The sequence below is a fragment of the Scyliorhinus torazame genome, chromosome 10, assembly GCF_047496885.1.
Source record: "Scyliorhinus torazame isolate Kashiwa2021f chromosome 10, sScyTor2.1, whole genome shotgun sequence".
Taxonomy (NCBI): domain Eukaryota; kingdom Metazoa; phylum Chordata; class Chondrichthyes; order Carcharhiniformes; family Scyliorhinidae; genus Scyliorhinus; species Scyliorhinus torazame.
The window spans coordinates 186,254,718-186,279,998 of NC_092716.1; the positions used below are offsets into that span (position 1 = coordinate 186,254,718).

The 25,281-nt window shown below is 52.0% G+C and overlaps 1 protein-coding gene across 2 annotated transcripts in view; it reads left to right on the plus strand.

The window, feature by feature from the left end:
* Positions 1-23,495, plus strand: part of irf7 (interferon regulatory factor 7) — a 51,070-nt gene extending 27,575 nt beyond the window's left edge. For both annotated transcript variants that reach the window (XM_072466129.1, XM_072466128.1), the window contains exons 9-10: positions 16,436-16,548; positions 20,343-23,495. In XM_072466129.1, the coding sequence (XP_072322230.1) occupies positions 16,436-16,548; positions 20,343-20,510 (281 nt within the window). In that variant the 3' untranslated portion in view covers positions 20,511-23,495. The remainder of the gene's footprint in view (positions 1-16,435; positions 16,549-20,342) is intronic.
* Positions 23,496-25,281: the final 1,786 nt, after the last annotated feature.

Here is a 25,281-nt window from a genome sequence, read left to right on the forward strand (position 1 = left end):
CAGCCGGGACGTCATGTTGTTCAGGTCCTTGTGGATAATGTGGACCAGAGGCCTGTGGTCCGTCTCGACGGTGAACGTGGGCAGGCCGTAGACATAATCGTGGAACTTGAGAATTCCAGTGAGAAGGCCCAGGCATTCCTTTTCAATTTGGATGTACTGCTGCTCGCTGGGTGTCATCGCCCGTGATGCGCAGGCAACCGGTGCCCAGGATGAGGTGTCATCGCGCTGGAGCAACACCGCGCCGATGACGTCCTGGCTCGCATCTGTCGAGATTTCTGTTTCCCTGTCCGGGTCCAAAAAAAGCCAACACGGGTGCAGTGGTGAGCTTGGCTTTCAGCTCCAACCACTCTGCTTGATGAGCTGCCTGCCACTCAAAGGCAGTGGACTTTTTCACCAGGTGTCTGAGGGTCGTGATGTGTGAGGCCAGGGGTGAGATTCTCCGACCCCCTGCCGGGTCGGAGAATCGCTGGGGGCTGGCATGAATCCCGCCCCCGCCAGTTGCCGAATTCTCCGGCACCGGAAATTCGGTGGGGGCGGGAATCACGCCGCAACGCCCCCCCCCCCCCCCCCCCCCCCCCCCCCCCCCCGTGATTCTTCGGCCCGGATGGCCCGAAGTCCCGCCGCTAAAATGCCTGTCCCGCCGGCGTAGATTAAACCACCTACCCTACCGGCGGGACAAAGCGGCGTGGGCGGGCTCCGGGGTCCTGGGGGGGGGGGGGGGGGGGCGCGGGGTGATCTGGCCCCGGGGGGGGGGTGCCCCCACGGTGGCCTGGCCCGCGATCGGGGCCCACCAATCCACGGGCGGGCCTGTGCCGTCGGGGCACTCTTTCCCTTCCGCCTTCGCCACGGTCTCCACCATGGCGGAGGCGGAAGAGACTCCCTCCACTGCGCATGCGCGGGAATGCCGTCAGCAGCCGCTAACGCTCCCGCGAATGTGCCGCCCGGAGATGTCATTTCCACGCCAGCTGGCGGGGCACCAAAGGCTTTTTCCGCCAGCTGGCGGGGCAGAAATCCGTCCGGCGCGGGCCTCGCCCCTTAAGGTTGGGGTTCGGCCCCCCAAGATGTGGAGCATTCCGCACCTTTGGGGCGGCGCGATGCCCGACTGATTTGCGCCGTTTTGGGCGCCAGTCGGCGGACATCGCGCCGATACCGGAGAATTTCGCCCCAGGTTTGGGATAAACCTTCCCAAAAAGGTTTTTTTAACCAAACTATTTTAATGAGGTATTTTTGGCATTACAAGCAACAACAGTATAAAAACAATGTACAAACAACAATAAACATAGTGCAAACACTGACTCCCATCCTGCCAAGACCCGCCTATTTCACCCCCGATTCTATGCTACCCTAGCCCCCCCCTGCTGACGATTAATTCTCCGCGAAGAAGTCGATGAATGGTTGCCACCTCCGGGTGAACCCTAACACTGACCCTCTCAAGGTGAACTTAATCTTCTCCAGGCCGAGAAAGCTCGCCATGTCGGTTAACCAGGCCTCCGACTTCGGGGGCTGTGAGTCCCTCCAAGCTAATAGTATCCGTCTCCGGGCTACCAGGGAGGCAAAGGCCAGAACATCTGCCTCTTTCTCCTCCTGGACTCCCGGATCTTCCGACACCCCAGAAATCGCCACCTCGGGACTCATTGCCACCCTTGTTTCAATATTCTGGACATGACGTCCGCAAACCCCTGCCAATATCCCCTAAGCTTTGGACACGCCCAGAACATGTGGACATGGTTCGCTGGTCCACCCGCACATTTTACACACCTGTCCTCCACCCCAAAGAATCTACTCATCCGGGCCACTGTCATATGGGCCCGGTGTGCCACCTTGAAGTGGATCAAGCTGAGCCTTGCGCATGTAGCGGTCGTGTTGACTCTGCTCAACGGGTCCGCCCATAAGCCGTCCTCCGTCTCTCCCCCAAGTTCCTCCTCCCACTTACACTTCAACTCCTCGGTCTGCGTCTCCTCCGCCCCCATGAGTTCTTTGTAGATGTCCAGGACACTACCCTATCCTGGATCCCCCTTAGTGGCAGGAGTGGGAAGGATGATACCTGCCTGCGCAGAAAGTCCCGCACATGTAAATATCTGAAGTCGTTCCCTCTTGCCAACCCAAACTTCTCCTCCAGCACCCTCAAGCTAGGGAAGCTCCCTTCCAGGAACAGGTCCCCCATCCTCTCAATTCCCGCCCTTCGCCATACTCGAAACCCCCCATCCAGGCTCCCCGGGGCAAACCAGTGATTGTCACATATTGGGGACCAGACCGATGCTCCATCTGCTCCAGCGTACCTCCTCCACTGACCCCAGATCCTCAAGGCCGCCACCACCACGGGGCTGGTGGAGTACCTCGCCGGCAGGAACGGCAGAGGTGCCGTTATCAACGCCCCCAAGCTGGTGCCCCTACATGAAGCTGCCTCCAACCGCTCCCAAACCGACCCCGCCCCCACCACCCACTTCCTTATCATAGCAATATTGGCCGCCCAGTAATTCCTGAAGTTTGGCAGGGCATGCCCCCCCTCCCCCCGGTTCCTCTTGAGCATCACCGTCGTCACTCGCGGGGACTTACCCACCCAGACAAACCCCAAAATGATTTTGTTAATCCTGTTAAAAAGGGATGAAAATTGGGAGGCATTGGAATACAAATAAAAATCTCGATAGAACTGTCATCTTAACCGCCTGCACCCTCCCAGCCAGCGACAGAGGTAGCGCATCCCATCTCTGGAACTCGCCCCTCATCTGCTCGACCAACCGGGACAAGTTCACCTATGTTCCACACCACCCCATCCCCCCCCACCCCCAATCAGCCCCTTGACACTCTCGCGCAATTGTCAGCGGCTCTACAGCTAACGCAAACAGCAGTGAGGAGAGGGGGCATCCCTGTCTTGTCCCCCGGTGCAGTCTAAAATAGTCCGAGGTTGTCCTATTCGTCCTTACACTAGCCTCCGGGGCCTGGTACAGCAGCCTGACCCAGTCGATAAAGCCCCTACCGATCCCAAATCGTCCCAGCACCTCCCATAGATAGTCCCACTCCACCCGGTCGAACGCCTTCTCCGCATCCATGGCCACCACTACCTCAACCTCCCTACTCTCCGGGGGCATCATAATCATGTTGAGCAGCCTTCTTATATTGGCCGCCAACTGCCTGCCCTTGACAAACCCGGTTTGATCCTCCGTAATCACATCCGGCACACAGTCTTCAATCCTGGAGGCCAAAACTTTGGCCAGCACCTTAGCGTCCACATTGAGCAGTGAGATCGGCCTACAAGACCCACATAGCTTCGGGTTCTTGTCCCGCTTCAATATGAACAAAATAGTGGCCTGTGACATCGCGGGGGCAGCACCCCTCTGTCCCTTGCCTCATTGAAAACCTTGACCAGCAACGGCCCTAAAATCCCCGAGAACTTCTTATAGAACTCCACCGGATACCCGTCCGGCCCCCGGGCTTTACGCGACTGCATTGCCTTCAAGCCCTCAGCTATTTCTTCGGCCCTGATCGGAGCCCCCAGCCTGTCCACCAGCTCCCTGTCCATCCTTGGGAAGCTCAGTCCATCCAAAAAGCGTCTCATCCCCTCCGGCCCCGTGGGGGGTTCCGAGCGATAGAGTCTGCTGTAAAAGTCCCTGAACGCCCTGTTTAGCCCAGCCGCGTCCCCTACCAGATTCCCATCCCCATCAACCACCCTCTCTATTCCCCTGGCCACCTCCCTCTTCCCAAGCTGCTGTGCCAGCATTCTGCTGGCCTTCTCCCCATGTTCATAAAACGCCCCCCTCGCCTTTCTAAGCTGCTCCACTGCCTTACCTGTGGACAACACCCCGAACTCAGCCTGCAGCCTCCGACGTTCCCTTAACAGTTCCACCCCCGGAGTTGCCGCATACCTCCTATCTATCTGTAGGATCTCCTTACCCAGTTGGTCCGTCTCTGCCCTATCCGTCCTGTCCCTATGAGCCCGGATCGAGAGCAGCTCCCCTCTCACCACTGCTTTCAGCACCTCCCAGATCACCGCTGCGGAGACTTCCCCCATGTCATTAACCTGAAAATAGTTCTGCATGCACTTCCTCACCCTCGCACGCCGCCTCATCCGCCAACAAGCCCACGTCCAACCTCCATTGTGGGCTCTGGAAGCTCTCCTCACTGACCTGCAGTTCCACCCAGTGTGGGGCATGATCCGAAATAGTGATGGCCGAGTACCCCGAGACCACCGCCCCCCGCCAGCAAATCCCCGCTCAAAATGAAAAAGTCAATCCGGGAATAAACCTTGTGAACATGCGAATAAAAAGAAAACTCCTTCCCCATTGGCTGCTTAAACCTCCATGGGTCAACCCCGCCCCCCCCATCTGCTCCATGAACCCTATCAGTTCCCTTTGCCATTGCTGGCACCCTCCCCATTTTCGAACACGACCGGTCCAGGCCGGGGTCGGTGACTGTATTAAAATCCCCTCCCATCACCAACTTGTGCGAGTCCAGGTCAGGTATCTTCCCCAGCAACCTCTTTATAAATTCTACATCGTCCTAGTTTGGCGCGTACACGTTAACCAAGACTACCTTCCTCCCCTCCAGCTTACCGCTAACCATGACATAACGACCCCCACCCCCCACCCCCCCCGGTCCGAGACTACTGCCCACTTGGAATTGCACCCGCTTATTGATTAAAATCGCCACCCTTCTAGTCTTGATGACCAGCCCCGAATGAAAAACCTGACTGACCGTGGGTTTCCTCCGGGTGCTCCGGTTTCCACCCACAGTCCAAAGATGTGCAGGTTAGGTGGATTGGCCATGCTAAATTGCCCTTAGTGTCCAAAATTGCCCTTCGTGTTGGATGGGGTTACTGGGTTATGGGGATAGGGTGGAGGTGTGGACCTTGGAGAGGGTGCTCTTTCCAAGAGCCGGTGCAGACTTGATGGGCCGAATGGCCTCCTTCTGCACTGTAAATTCTATGAAAGCCGGAATCGAACCTGGGACCCTGGAGCTGTGAAGCAATTGTGCTATCCACCATGCTACCATACTCCCTTCCCTTCCGTCCATCGAAACCACTTCCCTCATCAAACCGAGACCGAATAATCTCCCAATTACCATAGGAACCCAAAATGAAAAACCCGCAAAGAACCCCCCAATAGTGCAAATCAGAGTAATAAAAAGTAAAAATCCACCCCCAACAAAACACCAAAAACCCATAGAAACCGAATAACTTTTACTTTCCCACCTCCACACTCAGGTCTTGATAGACCCGCAATATGCTCTTGTCCCATTTGCAGTTCCTAGTACGCTTGGCCCACTGGAGAACACCGTCCTTATCCAAAAATCTGTGGAACCGGACCACCATCGCCTTTGGGGGGTCCCCCGGCCGTGGCTTCCTCGCCAGCGCTCTGTACGCCCTGTCCACCTCCAACAGTCGGGGAAAAGCCCCCTCCCCCAGAAGCTTCTGAAACATACTCGCCACAAACCCGCCAACACCAGCCCCATCAGGGAGACTGACAATTCTTAAGTTCTGCCGACGAGCTCTGTTCTCCAGGTCGTCTACCTTCTCCAGCAGCTCTTTTGCTGATCCTTCAGCATCCCCACCTCTAGTTCGACACCGTTTGGTGCTCCTCCTGGTCCGCCAGCACTTTCTCCAGCTTCTGAATCATCCGATCCTCGGCATCCAGCCTGCGCTCCAGCCACTCGATCGACTCCTTTATCGGGCGGTTTCTGTCTGGCAAAGCCCCCTTGGATGACCTGCATCAGCTCCTCTGTCGATGGCTGGGCCGTCGCAGCAGCGGTCCGAACATCAGCCATATTGTCTTCAGCTGCCACCTCCACCCAGCCCTTGCTTATCTTTTGATTTCTTCCTTTTCGGTCCCTTGGGGTTCTCTGTTCCATGCACCACTATGTGGGTCCAGAGCCTAATCGTCTGCGCCTTCAAAGCCAAAACTCAAAACCACAGAAAAGTCAGGGAAAAAGGTCCAAAAGCCCGGCCAATGCGGGAGCCACCAAATGTGCGACGTACTCCCTCATAGCTGCCACCGGAAGTGACTTGCCCAAAAAGTTTACTATGCCTACGAAGCGCAGCACCATCTTGTCTTCAGGGGTCTTCATGGCTTCGGTGGCTTTGACCTTCTCTGTATCCGGGCGCACGCCCTGCTGAGATATCTGGTCACCTAAGAACTTAAGTGTCGACATGCCAAAGCAACACTTGGCCCTGTTCAGCTTGAGGCCATTGGCATGGACATGGCGGAATAACTGCTGGAGACGAGAGATGTGCTCTTTGGGGGTTGTGGACCATATGATTAAGTCGTCCACATACACACGAACCCCTTCAATGCCCTCCATCATTTGCTCCATGATTCTATGGAAGATCTCCGAGGCCAAGACAATGCCGAACGGCATGCGATTATCGCAGTATCTGCCAAACGGTGTGTTGAAGGTGCAGAGCCTTCTGCTGTACTCATCCAGCTGGATTTGCCAGAATCCATGTGACGCATCTAACTTTGTGAAAAACCGGGCGTGCGCCATCTCACTTGTGAGTTCCTCCCGCTTCGGGATGGGGTAGTGTTCCCGCATTATATTCTGGTTGAGATCCTTGGGATCAATGCAGATGCGCAGCTCCCCCAAAGAACAAAGAAAAGTACAGCACAGGAACAGGCCCTTCGGCCCTCCAAGCCCGTGCCGACCATGCTGCCCAACTAAACTACATCCCCCGATGGACTTTTTACACATACCATCGAGCTGACCCAGTCAGTCGGTTCTGTAACTTTGGAGATGATGTCCTGGGCCTGAAGATCTTTTAGCTGCGCCTTCAGGCGCTCCTTCAGTGGAGCCGGGACCCGACGTGGTGCGTGGACCACAGGCATGGCATCAGGTCGTAGCAGGATCTTGTACCGATATGGCAGAGTGCCCATCCCGTCAAACACATCCAGATACTGAGCGAGGATGTCGTCAATGCCGGCTTGAAGATCCACGTTGGGGGAGGTCATTGTGTAGACCCGCTGCACAAGGTTTAGCTGCTTGCATGCATGTGTGCCGAGCATGGAGGCCTTGTCTGGCTTGACAATTTCAAACCTTAGCTTTGCGTGAATGCTCCTGTTGGAGACCAGCAGATGGCAGGATCCCAGTGCTGTGATGGCATTGCCGTTATAGTCTAGGAGCTGGCAGGCTGCTGGAAGGAGCATGGGTGGCTTCTTGATGCGATTGAAATCTGCCTGTGAAAGGAGATTGGCAGAAGCACCGGTGTCCAGCTTGAACTGGATAGAGCATTGATTTACTTGTATCACCGCATGCCATTCGTCCGCAGAATCCACAGTGAGGATGGACAGGCTTTGTGATTATGTCGGTGATCATGTTCACGTGTGAAACTGATGCCCACACGGTAGGGACACTCCAGGCAATTGTCCGCTGGATCCGTTGTACTGCCAGGATCAGAATCCTGTAAACCTTGTTGGACACTCCGAACGCGCCTGCGTTGGAATTGGGAGCGCTGGCCCTTGACTGGTGGTGCAGACCTGCACAAGGCTACATAGTGTCCAGGCTTTCCGCAATTTAAACATCGCCTGCCTCTTGCAGGACAGTGTTTCTTTAAGTGGGCGGTGCCGCAATTCGGGCACGTCATGACGTCGTCACGCTCCGTGCGTCGTTGCACATGCGCAGTGCGGTCGGCAGACGTTCGCACCTGCGCAGTGTGGTGATCAGCCGCTTCGTTATCCCATTCGCATCGCGCATGCGTGGGGCTCCGGGAAAATCGCGCGAGATGGCCGCTTTCACCAATGTTGAGGCGCTGCATCCGGGCGATAGCCTGCACACTCTCTGCCTCGTGGCAGGCAAGTTTCTCAGTTTCAGCCGATTTGTATTGGGAATACCGATTTTTGGCGTGCTCATGCACTGTACATGTTTCACTCGCGGCTGACAGGGTCATATGCTTGATTTTTAAAAAGCTGCTCTCTGAGGATCAGAGTGAACTCCAAAAACAATTTGGTCTCTGATCATGGAGTCAGCAATATCACCAAAGTTGCAGGACAGCGCTAGTAGACGGAGATTAGTTAAGAAGGAGTTGAAAGATTCATCTTTACCTTGTAGGTGCTGTTTGAATATATAGCGCTCGAAGATTTCATTGGTGTCCACTTCACAGTGACTACAAACTTTTCCAGGATGGTCTGAAACTTTGTCTTGTCCTGGCCTTCGGTGAAGTTAAACGCGTTGAAGAGTTGGATGGCTTGATCCCCCGCAGTTGAGAGGAGATGCACGATCTTTCTTGCATCAGACGCACCCTCGAGGTCAGAGGCTTCGATGTACAGCAGAAACCTTTGCTTGAAAGTCCACCAGTTGGCACTGAGATTGCCGGAGGTCTGCAGCTGTTGAGGAGCCTGGATCTTCTCCATGGTGCCGGGATACATTTGCTGGTTGTCACGGAACAGATTGAGGTAAACCACCTAGGGATAGCAGTCTACTGGTACCATGTCGTGTTCAGCACACTGAGGTAACACGGGCTGCAACTGGATGCAGCTATAACTGAAATATACTCCAGACCTTGAAGTTAGTTCAATTTGATTTATTGAACCTGCCACACAGCTCAGTTCTCTGTGAGTTCCACTCTCTGCTAACCTAAGTGTGATTACTCTGTCTGACTGAACCAGACTAGCTCTTAGCCAAGTGCTGTCGGTGTTATGTGATATATACACCCTGACTCACTCTGTAAATGTCCCCAGTGGAAAGAGGCAGAGTGTGAGTGCCTCGTGTCTTTTATAGTGGGAAACCACCCCCAAGTGTTCTGCCTGCTGATTGGTTATGTCCTGTTCTCTCCTGTTCTCTGTGTTCATTAGCTGCCTGTCTGCATATCATGACAATAACTAAGACTCGGGTGGGATTTTTCCCACCGGTGGGATCATCCGGTCCTGTTGAAGGTGGACACACCCCACTCTCTAGTGGGCAAGTTTTGCAAAATGCCACTGACATCGGCAGAACTGGAAGATATAATCCACTTTGTCCACAATCTGTCTGAGATGAAAGTGAAAGGGATGCTGGATTTACACCCTGCCCAACTCCCCAACTCCTCACTGGAATTAAGAAGCAGAAAGAATCTCAAACAGCTGAAGAAGTGGGCAAACAAGGGCAGTGTAGAAGCTGCTGCTGAGGACAACTTGGCCGATGTCCGGACCCCGAGGCAGACAGCCCAGCCAACAATGGAACATCTGTTGAAGGTCATCCAAGAGGGCTTTACTGCTTTGAAGCGGGACAGTTTACATCCGATCCAGAAGTCTATCGAGCGCCTTGAGCATAGGCTGGATGTCCAGGATCGTACGATCGAGAAGCTGGGAAAGGTGCTGGAGGAGCAGGAGGATCACCAAACGGTGGTGGAGGCGGAGTGGAGAGGCTGAAGGACCAGCAAAAAAGGCTCCTCGAAAAGGTGGAGAACCTGGAAAATCGGTCTCGTCGGCAGAATTTGAGAATCGTTGGTCCCCCGGAGGGGGCTGAGGGAGAGGATGCCGCAGCGTATGCGGCGGGCATAGAACATAGAATAGAGAACGATACAGTGCAGTATAGGCCCTTCGGCCCACGATGTTGCACCGAAACAAAAGCCATCTAACCTACACTATGCCATTATCATCCATATGCTTATCCAATAAACTTTTAAATGCCCTCAATGTTGGCGAGTTCACTACTGTAGCAGGTAGGGCATTCCACGGCCTCACTACTCTTTGCGTAGAAGAACCTACCTCTGACCTCTGTCCTATATCTATTACCCCTCAGTTTAAAACGGGCATGTTCCAGAAGCTGTTGGGAGATGATGTCTTCCCGCGCCCGGTGGAAGTGGACAGGGCGCACAGGGTGCTGGCGAGGCAGCCGCGAACAGGGACCCCCCCCTGAGCGATGGTGGTCCTGTTTCACAGGTTCCTGGACAAGGAGTGGGTGCTACAATGGGCCAAGCGCATGCGGAACTGCCATTGGAATAACAGTGTCTTGCGCATCTACCAGGACCTGAGCGTGGAGGTGGCCAGAAGAAGGGCAGGCTACAGGCAAGTCAAAGAGATTCTGTTTAAGAAGCAGGTGAAGTTTGGGCTGCTGTACCCGGCGCACCTGTGGGTCACACACGAGGGACGGCGCCATTACTTTGAGGAGCCCGAGGATGCAATGGACTTCGCCAAGAAAGAAGGGCTGGTGCCGAACTGAGGACTTTTTGGACTTGGGTTAATAAGACACTGAGCAATGTTTACACATTTTTCTGGTGCTAGTGTTTTTCTTTTTCTTTTTTTCCTGGTTTTTCTGTTTCCCTCCTGTACTTGAGTTTTTGTTGGGATAAAAGAGGGAGGTTAAGGTATATGGTGCTGGGGGCTTTTTGTGTTTGGATCGGGGTGGTTGGAATATTCTGTTTTATTTGATTTGCACTAGCGTTGGGGTTCTCTTTGTTTCTCGTATTGCTCGTTTCTTTTCTGAGCAATTGCTCGAGGATGGCTGGTTTGGGGAAGTGGTGTTGATGGGCGGGCGGGGGGGGCGGGGGGGGGGTGGTGGATGGGTCAGAGGGAACAATAGGTGGAAGACTTGTTGGCGCCGGAGTCGAGAGTCACCAGGCTAGCTGGGTGAGCTGGTCTACGGAAGCCAGGTTGGGGGGGGGGGTGTATTTAGTTAATTTATGGCAGGGGTTAGGTTACAGGGTGTTGTTGCTGGGGGGGGGGTTAGTTGTTCTGCTGACGAGGGAGGGACTTGGGTGCGGGAGCATGGAGGAGGTGGGGGCTGCCAGGAGGCGGGCCAGGGGAAGCGCGACACAGCGGCTGGGGGCGGCCCCAAGAAAGGGGATGGCTGATTGGCGGGGGGGGGGGGGGGGGGGGGTTGGGGGCACGGTGCCCCTCAACCAGGCTGATCACCTGGAACGTTAGAGGGTTAAACGGGCCAGTAAAGAGGGCACAGGTGTTTGCGCATCTGAGGGTGCTTAAAGCGGACATGATAATGCTTCAGGAGACACATCTGAAAGTAGCTGACCAGGTCAGATTGAGGAGGGGCTGGATTAGCCAGGTCTTCCACTCGGGGCTGGACACTAATACCAGGGGTGGGGTCACGATTTTGGTCAACAAACGGGTGCAATTTGAGGCGGGCAGCACAATCTCGGATGGGGAGGCAGGTTTGTCATGGTGAGTGGCAAGCTTGAGGGGATGAGGGTGGTCTTAGTCAATGTATATGCCCCAAATTGGGACGATATGGACTTCATAAAGAGACTGCTGGGGAAGATACCTGACCTGTACTCGCACAGGCTGATTATGGGAGGGGATTTTAACACAGTCCTTGACCCCGGCCTAGACCAGTCGTGTTCAAGAACGGGTAAGATGCAGGCTATGGCGAATGAACTGAGGGGGTTCATGGAGCAAATGGGGGGGGGGGGGATGATCCATGGAGGGCTAGTCGGCCGACGGGGAGGGAGTTTTTGTTCTATTCACATGTCCGTAGGATGTATTCCCGAATTGATTTTTTTCATCATGAGCAGGGATTTGTTAGCGGGGGTGACAGACGTAGAATATTCGGCGATCACTATTTCGGACCATGCCCCGCACTGGGTGGATCTGCAGGTCTGCAAGGAAAGTTTTCAGCGCCCTCAATGGAGGCTGGAGGTCGGTTTGTTGGCAGACGAGGCGGTGTGTGAGAGGGTGAGGAAATGTATGCAAAACTACCTGCAGGTCAATGACACGGGGGAAATCTCAGCTGCGGTGCTCTGGGAGGCGCTGAGGGCAGTGGTGAGAGGGGAGCTGATTTCGATCAGAGCACATAGGGACAGGACGGACAGGGCAGAAACGGACCGACTGATAAGGGAGATCATAGAGATAGACAGGAGATATGCGGAGTCCCCGAGGGCAGAGCTATTAAGGGAACGACGAAGGCTACAGGCTGAGTTTGGGGTGTTGTCCACAGGTAAGGCTGTGGAGCAGCTTGGGAAGGCGAGAGGTGTGATTTACGAGCACTGGGAGAAAGCCAGTAGAATGCTGGCACAGCAACTGAGGAAGAGTGAAGCGGCCAGGGAACTAGGGAAGATAGTCGACGAGGGGGGGGAAACTTGGTAGGAGATCTGGCAGGGCTGCCCCCCCCCCCCGGGGCGGGAGGGAATGAGACGCTTTCTTGATGAACTGACCTTCCCAAAAGTGGGCATGGGATTGGTAGATGGGTTGGGGGCCCCGATCAGGACTGAAGAAATACTGGTGGGCTTGAGGGCCATGCAAATCGGTAAAGCCCCGGGGCCGGATGGGTATCCGGTGGAGTTTTACAAAAGGTTCTCCGAGATAGTGGGGCCGGTGCTGGCTAGGGTTTTTAATGAGGCAAGAGACAGAGGAGTGTTAACCCCAACAATGTCATAGGCCACCATCTCCCTGATATTGAAACGGGACAAAGTCCCAGAGGCATGTGGGTCCTATAGGCCGATCTCTCTGCTCAACGTGGATGCTAAAATTCTGGCCAAGCTCTTGGCGGCTAGGATTGAGGACTGTGTGCCAGACGTCATTATGGAAGATCAAACCTGGGTTTGTCAAGGGCAGGCAGCTGGTGGCCAACCTAAGAAGGCTGCTGAATGTGATCATGATGCCCTCGGAGAGTAGGGAGATAGAGGTAGTTGTGGCAATGGATGCTGAGAAGGCTTTCGAAGGGGGGGGTGGGGGGGAAATGTGTGGAACAGAGTTTCATTGTACGCCGACGACCTGCTCTTGGACATCACGGATCCAGTGGCTGGGATGGATGAAATCATGGGAATTCTGAAAGAATTTGGCCGGTTCGCAGGGTACAAACCAAACATGGAAAAGAGTGAGTTGTTTGTAGTCCAGGCGAGGGGCCAGGAGGGTAGGTTAAGGGGGCTGCCATTCAGGTTAGTGGGGGTCGCCTGCACAAGTTGAACTTGTCTCGGTTGGTGGAGAAAATGAGGGCTGAGTTCCAGAGGCGGGATGTGCTCCCACTGACACTAGCGGGGAGAGTGCAGACGGTTAAAATGACAAGCCTCCTGAGACTCCTGTTTGTTTTCCCGTGCCTCCCCATTTTCATTCCGCAGTCTTTTTTCAAGAAGGTTAATAAAATGATTATGGGATTTGTGTGGGCGGGAAAGTCCCCACGGGTGAAGAGGGTGATGCTCGAGAGGAACCGAGGGGAAGGGGGGCTGGCGCTGCCAAACTTCAGTAATTACTACTGTACAGCTATGATGATAAGGAAGTGGACGGTGGGAGCGGGGTCGGTTTGGGGGCGGGTGGAGGCAGCTTCGTGCAGGGGGACCAGTTTGGCAGCCCTGGTTACGGCGCCCCTGCCGCTCCCGCTGGCACGGTACTCCACCAGCCCTAAAGTGGTGGCGGCTTTGTGGATCTGGGGCCAATGGAGAAGGCATGTGGGGGGAATGGGAGCATCGGTTTGGTCCCCAATTTGCGCCAATCACCGGTTTGCTCCGGGGAATATGGACGGTGGGTTCCTAGCATGGCGGCGGGCTGGGATTGAGAGGATGGGGGATTTGTTCTTGGAAGGGAGCTTCCCGAGCATGAGGGCGTTAGAGGAGAAATGTGGGCTGGCGAGAGGGAATGAGTTTGGGTACCTGCAAGTGCGGGATTTTCTACGCAGACAGATTCCGTCCTTCCCATGCCAGCCACTCAGGGGGACCCAGGACAGGGTAGTGTCCAGTGGATGAGTGGGGGAGGGGAGGGTCTCGGATATATATAATTTTTTAAAAAAAACAAATTTGTAACATTTCCAGAGAGATCACAGGGCCTATGCAAAGGGCCTTAACATAGTGAAAACAAACAGTGGGAAAGAATAAACATGTTAACAAAACATTTCCCCTATCAACTCTGTTTGTCATGCCCCACGTGTTCAACTAAACTAATGTGGCTCTAAACCCCCCCCCCAACTCGGGTGCTGCTGCTATCGGTTTCCTGCTCCGCTCCCTGAGAGTCCGCAGCGACTCTCTCCCTCAGGGGATCCCACGACACCCCTCCCCCTTGCCCCTTAAGTCTCCTCTGCTCCCCTTCCCGTCGGCCCCACCCTAACCTCTCCCACCCCTCCCCCCGAGGCCTGACCTGCCAGGCCAGCCCCACGCCTGGCCCTAGCCTGCCCCTCCTCCTACTCTCCCTGGTGCCCCCTGACCTACGCTAGCTACGCTGACCCCTGCCCTTGGCGCCTGTCGGTCTCCTACCCGATCACTCGGGCCCTCCCCTCACAGACCAAGGACCCATTAACCTGATCGTATCTCCCCGTGCCCTTCCATGTCCCCTGACCAGCCCCTAGCCTATCCCCCTCTCCGAAGCCCCGATCTCCTGCCAAAAGGTACCAAGCGTGGGACCCCCTTTGCAGGGCCTCTCTCTTTACCCCCCCCCCCAATGCAATCTCCCACAAACACCCCACACAGTGCGCCCTCTAGCCTCTGCTCCCTGTCCCGGCTGAAAACTATCTTGGATATAACATTACAGTACAGGATAATCTAACAAATCGCCGCCACATAAAAGTTCTGAGAGCCCAGAGTCCCTTAGTTCAAGTCCAGCTTCTTTCAAGAAAAAAAAAATCACTCCTAAACAGAGCAAGTTAGGTTAGCAGACCGCCACCACTGTACAGCACTGAAAAAACTAAGTTCCCTTTAGTTCAAGTCCAGCTTCTTTTCTTTGCTAAAAGTACAAACCTGCTCCGGTGTCTCAAAATAGTAGTGGAGTTTCTCAAACGTAACCCACAGCTTCGCAGGATACAGCATTCCAAACCTCACCTCCTTTTTGAAGAGGGCTGCCTTTACCTTGATGAATCCTGCACGCCTCGTGGCCAGCTCCGTTCCAAAGTCCTGGTAGATGCGCACCTCGCAATTCTCCCTTCTGCTGCTCCTCTCCGCCTTGGCCCATCGCAGCACACGATCCCTGTCGGCAAGCCGGTGAAAGCAGACCACCAAGGCCCTCGGTCGGTGGCCCGTCCTGGGCTTCCTTGCGAGGGCTCTATGCGCTCCATCCAACTCCAGGGGTTAAGGGAAGGCTTCCGGCCCCATCAGTGCCTCGAGCATACCTTTCACGTATGCACCCACATCTGACCCCTCGCAGCTCTCGGGGAGGCCAATGATCTTCAAATTCTGCCTCCTGGCTCTGTTCCCCAGCTCTTCAAGCTGCTCTTGCATCCTCCTCTGGCGGGCGTTCAGCTCTTCCACCTCGTGCTCCAGCTCCGCCACCGTGTCTGTCTGGCTGGAGAGCTTCCCCTCGACCTCCCTGAGTGCCTTCTCCTGGACCATCTGCGCTTCGACCATTTGGTCCATTACCGCCCTCATCGGGTCCAACGTGTCCCTCTTCAATTCGGCGAAGCAGTTCTTAAAAAACTCCATCTGCTGCTCCCTTGGCCAGTGAGCCTCCGCTCCCTGGTCCCTGCCATCCGCCATGTTTCGCCTCCCGGCCTGGGGTCCCCGCTGTTCCCGCTTCGAGCCCTGCCGCTCCACTCGACCACTTCTGGTCCAGCTGCTCATACCCCGGGGGGAAGCCTCTTCCCTATCATCTCCTCAACCTACCAGGTCGCAGGTCCTGCAAAAGTCCGTTTAACAGGTCCGTTTGCCCGTCGCGGGCGGGAATGATCCGACCTGCTTCCTCAAGGGCGCCACCGGAAGTCCGACTCCGATATATATAAAGAACTTATGGGAGCAGAGGAGTCAAAGACCGAGGAGCTGAAGTTTAAGTGGGAAGAGGAGCTCGGAGGGGAGATAGAAGAGGGCCTATGGGCGGGGGCATTGAGCAGGGTAAACGTGACCGCAACATGCGCCAGGCTCAGCCTGATTCAATTTAAGGTCATCCACCGGGCCCACATGACAGTGGCACGGATGAGTAAATTTTTCGGATTGGAGGACAGGTGCGCCAGATGTTCGGGAGAACCTGCGAACCACGTCCACATGTTTTGGGCACATCCAAAACCCGGGGGGGGGGGGGGGGGGGTTACTGGCAGGGATTTGCGGGCGTTACGTCCCGGGTACTGAAAACAGGGGTGGTGATGAGTCCAGAGGTGGCTATTTTTCGGGTTTCGGAGGACCCGGGAGTCCAGGAGGAGAGAGAGGCTGACGTTTTGGCCTTTGCTTCCCTGGTGGCCCGACGACGAATTCTACTGGCATGGAGGGACTCAAAACCTGCGAAGTCGGAGGCCTGGCTATCGGATATGGCGAGCTTTCTCGGTATGGAGAGGATTAAGTTCGCTTTGAGAGGGTCACTGTATGGGTTCGCCCGGAGGTGGCAACCATTTATCGACTTCTTCGTGGAAAATTAATCATCGGAGGGGGGGGCGGGTTAGGGTAACATAGGTTGGGGGGGGGGGGGTAGTTAGGCTGGTCCTTGTGGGAGGGGAGCTAGGTTTCTTGCACTATAACGATTGTTTTTTGCACACTGCTTTATATTATTGTTGTTTATTGTACCAAAATGTCTTAATAAAATTGTTTATTGAAAAAAAAAGAAAACCCGTCCTCTGAATGTTGACCCGCAGTTAAAAATGCAACCATTAAAATGTATCATCTTTTTTTTTTCAGAATTAATCGACTTCACACAGCAGAAACGTGGAGTGCCACAGTGCTCCACCTGGCTGTGCTTCGGACAACAATTCCAGATGGAAACTATGAAAAGGAAGCTCATCCTGGTCAAGGTGAGAAAGTCTTCACCAATCCCAACAGCGGGCTCTGGGGATGTATCTCTTTCTCTTATTAAGAGAGACTTGTAGATTATATAGTGCCATTCATAACCTCTGGATGGTCCAAAGCACTTTGCAACAAATAAAACATTGATTGGAATGTAATCCCTGTTGCAATTTGGAAATGCGGGAACCAGTGTGCTGCCGATCCTAAAAACAGGAATATGATGAATAACCAGCTAATCATATCCAGAAACGTGGAACCCGCTACTGCATAGAGTGGTTGAGGTGGATAGTACAGATAATATATTTAAGGGGTAGCTAAATAAATATATGACAAAGAAAGGCACAGCAGATTCAGTTGAAATTGAGAGATGAAATTGAATTGGAGGGCGGCCCTGGGAGCCTGGGGGCAGTGGAGGAGCCATGTGGGAGCAGAGGGGGCATTGGTATGGTCCCCAATCTGCGATAATCACCGGTTTGCCCCGGGGAGGATGGACGGGGGGGTTCTGAATTTGACAGAGAGCGGGGATTGAGAGGATGGGGGACTTGGTTATAGAAGGGAGCTTCCCGAGTATGAGGGCGCTGGAGGAGAAGTTTGCATTGGCGGGGGGGAATGCATTTCGATATCTGCAGGTGCAGGACTTTCTGCGGAGGCAGGTACCAACCTTCCCATTCCTGCCACTAAGGGGGATTCAGGTTAGGGTGGTTTCTAGAGGATGGATAGGAGAGCGTCTCGGACATATATAAAGAGCTTATGGGTTCGGAGGAGACGCAGATCGAGGAGCTGAAGCAAAGTGGGAGGAGGAGCTGGGGGGCGGGGGGGAAAGAGATAGAGGAGGGCCTCTGGGTGGACGCGCTGGGTAGGGTCAACGCGACCGCAACATGTGCCAGGCTCAGCCAGATCCAATTTAAGGTCATTCACCGGGCTCACATGACAGTGGCCCGGATGAGCAGATTCTTTGGGATGGAGGGCAGGTGTGCGAAGTGTGTGGGGGGGGGCCAGCGAACCATGTCCATATGTTCTGGACATGTCCAAAACTGAGGGGATTTTGGCAGGGGTTTGCCGACGCCATGTCCAAGGTATTAAAGATGAGGGTGGCAATGAGTCCAGAGGTGGCAATATTTAGGGTGTCGCAGGATCCGGGAATCCAGGAGGAGAAAGAGGCGGCCTGTGATTACATATTACTAGCATGGAGGGACTCAAAGCCCCCGAAATCAGAGACCTGGCTTTCGGACATGGCTGGCTTCCTCTGCCTGGAGAAAATTAAGTTCGCCTTGAGAGGGTCTCTGTTAGGGTTCACCCAGAGGTGGCAACCAGTCATCGACTTCCTTGCAGAGAATTAATCGTCAGCAGAGGGGGGGGGGGGTTAGGTTAGCATAGATTAGGGAGGTAAACAATGGTAGGACCTGTGGAAGTGGGAGGCGGTATTTGCACTATGTTAACATTTTCCTTGTTATGTACATTGTTGATTTTGTTGCTGTTACAATGCCAAAGAAATACCTCAATAAAATGTTTATTAAAAAAAAATTTGAATTGGAGGAAGCTTGTGTATTAACACCAGTATGTACCAGTTGGACTTAATAGCCAGTTTCTGTACTGTACCTTACTACATAATTCTATGCCCTTCATTTACTGGGCATCTACCTTCTGCATTGGTTTTCAAAATCTACGAAAGAAAAACTGAACTTGTTCCCTGTGGGGATTTAGCCTTTTGGCAGGGGTTTACAACAGATTCCCACCCGCAGCAGTGTGAGGTCAGGGTGATTTTAATTGCTGGTTGACTTTCCATCCTGAATGTATTCTATTGCAGCACCTTCCAAACCCATACCGTCAAGCACCTCTGGCAACAGACGCACGACCTGCAGGTTTCCCTCCAAGTCACACATCACTGACTTGGAACTATACAATGGTTTGAACTCCCAAAAATGTATGGCCAGATTTTTGAAAATTATTATTCCATGCATGGTAGCACAGTGGTTAGCACTGTTGCTTCACAGCGCCAGGGACACGGGTTCGATTCCCGGCTTGGGTCACTGTTTGTGCGGAGTCTGCACGTTCTCCCCGTGTCTGCGTGGGTTTCCTCCCACAGTCCAAAGATGTGCGGGTTAGGTGGATTGGTCACGTTAAATTTCCGTGTAGTGTCCAAAAGTTAGGTGGGGTTGCTGGGTTACAGGGATAGGGTGGAGGTGTGGGCTTGGGTAGGGTGCTCTTTCCAAGGGTAGGTGCAGACTTGATGGGCCGAATGGCCTCCTTCTGCACTGTTGATTCTATGATCCTATTCTATGATTCTAAACACTTAGTTACTGGTTTTGCCTCAGCTGGAGTACTATGTTCAATTCTGGACACCAGGATTCAGGAAGGATGTGAAGATCTTGGAGAGCGAGCGGTGGTGGTTTACGAGAATGTTACTGGGAATGAGGGATTGAGTGAATCTGATGTCAGTGGTATGGCGAGACTGTAAGGTCTGAAGGAGAGATGAGGAGAATTGTTTTCTATTTGTACATACAGCAATTTGTGATGATCTGGAAAGCGCCGCCTGAGGGACGTTGAAAGTAGATTCAATAGTAACTTTCAAGCGGGAATTCGCAAAATATTAAAAGGAGAAAATTTTGCAGAAGCATAGAAATGAGCACTTGAAACGCCATAGCATGCAAGGCTACGGACCATAGTGTGCAAGGCTACGGACCATAGCGTGCAAGGCTACGGACCATAGCGTGCAAGGCTACGGACCATAGCGTGCAAGGCTGCGGACCATAGCGTGCAAGGCTGAGAACCATAGCGTGCAAGGCTGCGGACCATAACGTGCAAGGCTGCGGACCATAGCGTGCAAGGCTGCGGACCATAGCGTGCAAGGCTGCGGACCATAGCGTGCAAGGCTGCGGACCATAGCGTGCAAGGCTGCGGACCATAGCGTGCAAGGCTGCGGACCATAGCGTGCAAGGCTACGGACCATAGCGTGCAAGGCTGCGAACCATAGCGTGCAAGGCTACGGACCATAGCGTGCAAGGCTGCGGACCATAGCGTGCAAGGCTGCGGACCATAGCGTGCAAGGCTGCGGACCATAGCGTGCAAGGCTGCGGACCATAGCGTGCAAGGCTACGGACCATAGCGTGCAAGGCTGCGAACCATAGCGTGCAAGGCTACGGACCATAGCGTGCAAGGCTGCGGACCATAGCGTGCAAGGCTGCGAACCATAGCGTGCAAGGCTACGGACCATAGCGTGCAAGGCTGCGGACCATAGCGTGCAAGGCTGCGAACCATAGCGTGCAAGGCTACGGACCATAGCGTGCAAGGCTACGGACCATAGCGTGCAAGGCTGCGGACCAAGTGCTGGAAAATGCAAAGGGAATCAGTAGGTGTTTGAAGGCCGGCACAGACATGATCGGCCAAAGGGCCTATTTTTATGCTGTAAAACTCTATGACTCCATGTCAATGGCTCTGGAGGCAAAACCAGGGAGTAGGATTAATTGGATTCTTTAGAGCTGGGTCAAGCACAATGGGCCAGGTGGCCTCTTTCTGAGCTATATCAGTCTATGATTCTACAAAGAGCGCATTCTTACTCTAGTCTCGGGAGGAGGGGAAGCTGAGGCCTTTTAGCCTATCCCTCTGCTAACAACCCCACTTCCACACAGGCTCTACACTCTGAGATCCCCAGACATCTAATGGTTAAACGTGACATTACTTGAAAACACAGGCCTAATTATTTTCACCATTGACAGAACTTGAAGACGTTTGTTTTTTCCTTTGAGCAACTGCACCTCATCCCTTCAATGTGTTCATTCATTCTTCTGTTTCCAACTCTCAGGTTGTTCCAAAACTGTGCACCTTGCTGATCGAAAAGGCCCATCAAGGTGGAGCGTCCTCACTAACCAGTGAGAATGCCAGCCTGCAGATCTCCAACAGTTCCAACACGTCCTCCATCGAGAACTTCATGGCTTTAGTCAATGAATTGGGAAGCATGGAATGGAGCTAGTGTAGCTGCAGCACTGGTCCCAAGAAATGGGCTTCAACTATCAACACTTGTCAACCTGTTAGGAAGGCTTCCTCTTCATCCTATCCAAATGCATAGCTAAAAGTATTCTGACACAATTCCTACAATGCTTATCCAGAAGAATCTTCCAGAACTGGCCACTTTATTTTTCTAACCTTTTGTGACTGTGAACTCTGGGTGAATCTTCAGCTTTATCTTCTAGACCTCGGAGGAATGCTTATCGCATCTTGCTTCTTTCTAGTTACTAGTCAAGGTTCTTGGTCTGTTTGCAAAGGTTTGAGAAGCTGGATCAGAAGTTGCTTCTCTCTCATCTGGTTCTTGCTGATAAAGGAAAGCGACGTACAGAAGACAAAACTTCAAACCGGCATGTAGTTCTCTACAGTGTCATTAACATTAAAGGCAGGCAGGAGCAGAAGCTGCTCTTGGTAACAAAACACACAGTCGTGCTGCTCAAGTGGGGAACAGGAAACCAGGATTAAGAATACCCCGCATTTGAGTAGCTTTTTTCCACACCTTCAGGATATCTGGAGTGTATTATATAGCCAATTAAGTAAGTCTGAAGTGTAATCACTGTTGTAATGTAGGGAACTTGGCAATCAATGTGTGCACAGCAGGATCCCACAAATATTGATGAATAGTTCTGGAGTGGATATATGGGGGGTCACTATGTTGTTGGATCGAGAGTGGGAAGGAGTAGCCTCTAAGCGAGCTGGAAATGCAGAGTTTCCTACTTTTGTAGTTGTAACACTTGGAAGTTATTTTTTCTTGGTCTCTGCCCCATTTCTACATGCATGCACACACGTGCGCAAACACACGTGTGTATGCACACAGACACACGTGCACCCACACGTACACACAATTCCCACATGGACGCATTCGAGTCCATCATCTCTTAACATCATTAATTGCAAAATAATGTCTGGCACTCTGAACAGTTGGGGATTACTTAACAGAGGGCGGGGCGAGGGAGGGAAAATGCAAATTCTGGAAATCTCAAAAAAACAGAAGCTTCCAGAGCCACTCAGATGGCCCATCTGTCCCTGTTTTTTTTGTAGTTTTATAAAAAGCACCTAAATTTGGGTGGAGATGTTCTTCTGTGGCTATTTGATTACCTCCAGTCTGCAAATCTCACTCTGTTCAGGGTCTGCAGTATGGGAGGAGTAAGAGTTTACACTGCATGCCTTGAAAACCACCTCTTCAAATATTAGTTACTAAAGTCCGAGTATCTTTCTGAGAAGTAGTCCACAGACTCGATGGGCTGAATGGTGTTATATGCTGCCCGATTCAATGATAAATTCATTTCTCAGCACGAGACAGCAGGCATGAGTCTTTGTCATAATGAAGAGGCGTCTTTCTCACAAAATGATTGTACGCTAATCCTTACCAATAAATTTCAAGGCAGAATCCATTGATCAGGGAGTAAGAGGCAATCTTCAAGCTTGAAAACTATTTATTTTTAATGTAGTTCAATATTTTTAAGGCTATGCGAGTCAATAATTTTAAAAATAATTTAAGAGCTAAAGCAGAAAACCTGACCATCCATCTCATCAGTGAGGGCTTCACTCATGTTCCTCATTGATGGCTTGAATTCAGGAACAGTAACCTCACCCCTGAGCTTTCAGAGAGTGACGGTTACAAAGAGTCAATAGTCCTCGGGTAGGGCGGAGTTAGAAATGTTTACAACAAACGATTTAAGGGCTTCCGTATAAACTGTGAATTAGGACCAGTCTGTATTGATCTGATCAGTGCTGTGTGACAGGGTAAACATCAGTCTGGAGAATATTGCATTATATTCAGCATGAGTTCCAGAGATTCCTAGACGGGAATTTGCACAAGTATCAAGTTTATGATCTAATTTCACAGATTGTTGGTATTTTACAGTTGCCTGTATAACAGGCCTCTGCACTCACTTGATTTTAATCTTTCAGTGATTGATGCACTTATCATTCGTTTATCCAGCTCACCCCATGTCCTTCCCTGTTGACCAGGGTGGGAAGTGGTGGGGTAAGGGTTTATGGGAAACGGGTATACCATTCCCGTTGATCAGCTGGAATGTGGTGTCCCGTTTTCAGTCCCAAGACATCAGCGGATCGTCAATGCAAACGTCACTTTAAAAAAAATCAGGTCAGGAACAGGCTGATTGGGTTCCATTTAAGCTTGTTGCTCATTGGTCAGAGCAGAATCTGCCCTTGGCTATATTCAGGGCACGGGTAGATACTAGCGATTTGGTTACATGGTCGCTCATAAAATCAGCCTGATCAAGGTTCCCAAATTGGCTTTGGGAATGGAATAGGTGCTTATTAATGGAGATAGAAATTGCTCTATATTCGGTCATGGGACCATAGATCCCGAAACAAGCTAACTTGTTCTACCAGACGTTGGTAGCAGATACACAATTACTCCATTTTCCAATGAAATCATTTGGGAAGGAATTTATTGAGCTGCAGGGAGATCAGGGCATTGATGAACTTCTAAACTGAATTCCCCAAGTATCCAATGTTCCACTCGTGCTGTGGTGCACACTCCAGGATCAGAATGGTTCTTGGTTTTGGTGCAAGGTAATCTGCGTTAAATCGACATTCAGCACTGGTTGCAATCTAGGTGCCAGAGTCTCCCCCGGGCCGCGGGGAGGGCGGGCGGGGGATGCACGATGTGCATTCTGGATACCTGCTGACTGCATTTAACATCATCCAAATATAAAGGGTGGTGGGGGAGCACATTCCAAATGGCATTTGTTTTCTCACTGACTATGAGGAGGCAACGCCTACAGTCAAATATCCCCTGCCACCCAAACCCCTTCAACGTCTGCACTTTGAAAAATCCCTTTTCTCAGCCCAGCAAAGCTTGAATCGTCTCATTGAGGTTTGAAGGGTGAAGTGTATATATTCCTCTATGTCTATATCTGTATATTTTATACCTGTTTGCTGTTTAAAATTTTATTAGAGTTTATTAAAACATGGAGAAAAATTGCAAGCCCCGTGTTTCCTTGGATTCAGTAGTTATTTTCAGTAACCCTTTGCATAATTTAAGGTGCAATGTTTTTGCTTCGAGCACTTTTAATTACAGAAACGAGGATTAGTGTTTTGGGAGTGCAGCCGGTATTCCTGAAGCTTGGCTGATACTCTGGGAGCATGGCCAGTACTCTGGGCTGCAGCCGGTATTCCTGGGGCCAGTCCCGTATCCGGGTGAATGACCAGTGGATTTCGACAGACCCAGAAGTTCACATCATCAGTATGTCCCCAAGTTGTTTTGAATTGTAGTCAACCAAAGCCAATTGATGAACAATAAGATCCCACAGTGATGAGACAAAAATCTGGTTAATCAAACTACACTTGTTCCATATATCTCTGAAGAGTGTCATTGAATCTTTGGTCACTTTGGTATAATATTACATTTAAAAGATAGGACCACTTCCTCAGCACTGTTCCTCTGACAATGCAGCACACCCTCTGCACTGATTCTCTGGCAGTGCAGCACTTCCTCAGTACTGACCTGATTTGATCTGATTTATTATTGTCACGTGTATCAGTATACAGTGAAAAGTATTGTTTCTTGCATGCTGTACAAACAATGCATACCGTACATAGGGAGGGAAGGAAGGAGAGACTGCAGAATATAATGTTACAGTTCTAGCAAGTTGTAGAGAAAAGAGCAACTTAATACGAGGTAGGTCTATTCAAAAGTCTGATGGAAGTAGGGAAGAAGCTGTTCTTGAGTCGGTTGGTACGTGACCTCAAACTTTGGTATTTTTTTCCTGACGGAAGAAGGTGGAAGAGAGTATGTCCGGGGTGCGTGGGGTCCTTAATTATGCTGGCTGCCTTTCTGAGGCAGCGGGAATTATAGATAGAGTCAATGGATGGGAGGCTGGTTTGCGTGATGGACAGGGCTACATTCATGACATTTTGTAATTTCCTGCGGTCTTGGGCAGAGCAGGCTCCATATCAAGCTGTGATACAACCAGAAAGAATGCTTCCTATGGTGCACCTGTAGAAGTTGCTGCCATGCCAAATTTCCTTAGTCTTCTGAGAAAGTAGAGTCGTTGGTGGGCTTTCTTAACTATAGTGTCGGCATGAGAGGACCAGGACAGGCTGTTGGTGATCTGTACACTTAAAAACTTGAAGCTCTCAACCCTTTCTACTTCGTTCCCATTGATGTAGACAGGGGCATGTTCTCCACTACGCTTCCTGAAGTCGATGACAATCTCCTTCATTTTGTTGATATTAAGGGAGAGATTATTGTCGTCGCACCAGTTTACCAGATTCTCTATCTCATTCCTGTATTCTGTCTCGCCATTGTTTGAAATTCGACCCACTACAGTGGTGTCATCAGCAAATTTGAAAATCGAGTTGGAGGGGAATTTGACCACATAGTCATAGGTGTATAAGCAGTATAGTAGGGGGCTGAGGACACAGCCTTGTGGGGCACCGGTGTTGAGGATGATCATGGAGGAGGTGTTGTTGCCTATCTTTACTGATTGTGGCCTGTGGGTTAGAACGTTCAGGATCCAGTCGCAGAGGGAGGAGCCGAGGCCAAGGCCACGGAGTTTGGAGATGTGTTTCGTAGGAATGTTGGTGTTGAAGGCTGAGCTGTAGTCAATAAATAGGAGTCTTTAATAGGTGTCTTTGTTATCTAGGTGTTCCAGTGTTGAGTGCAGGGCCAGGGAGATGGCGTCTGCTGTGGACCTGTTGCAGCGGTAGGCGAACTGTAGTGGATCAAGGCAATCCGGGAGGCTGGAGTTGATTCGTGCCATGAC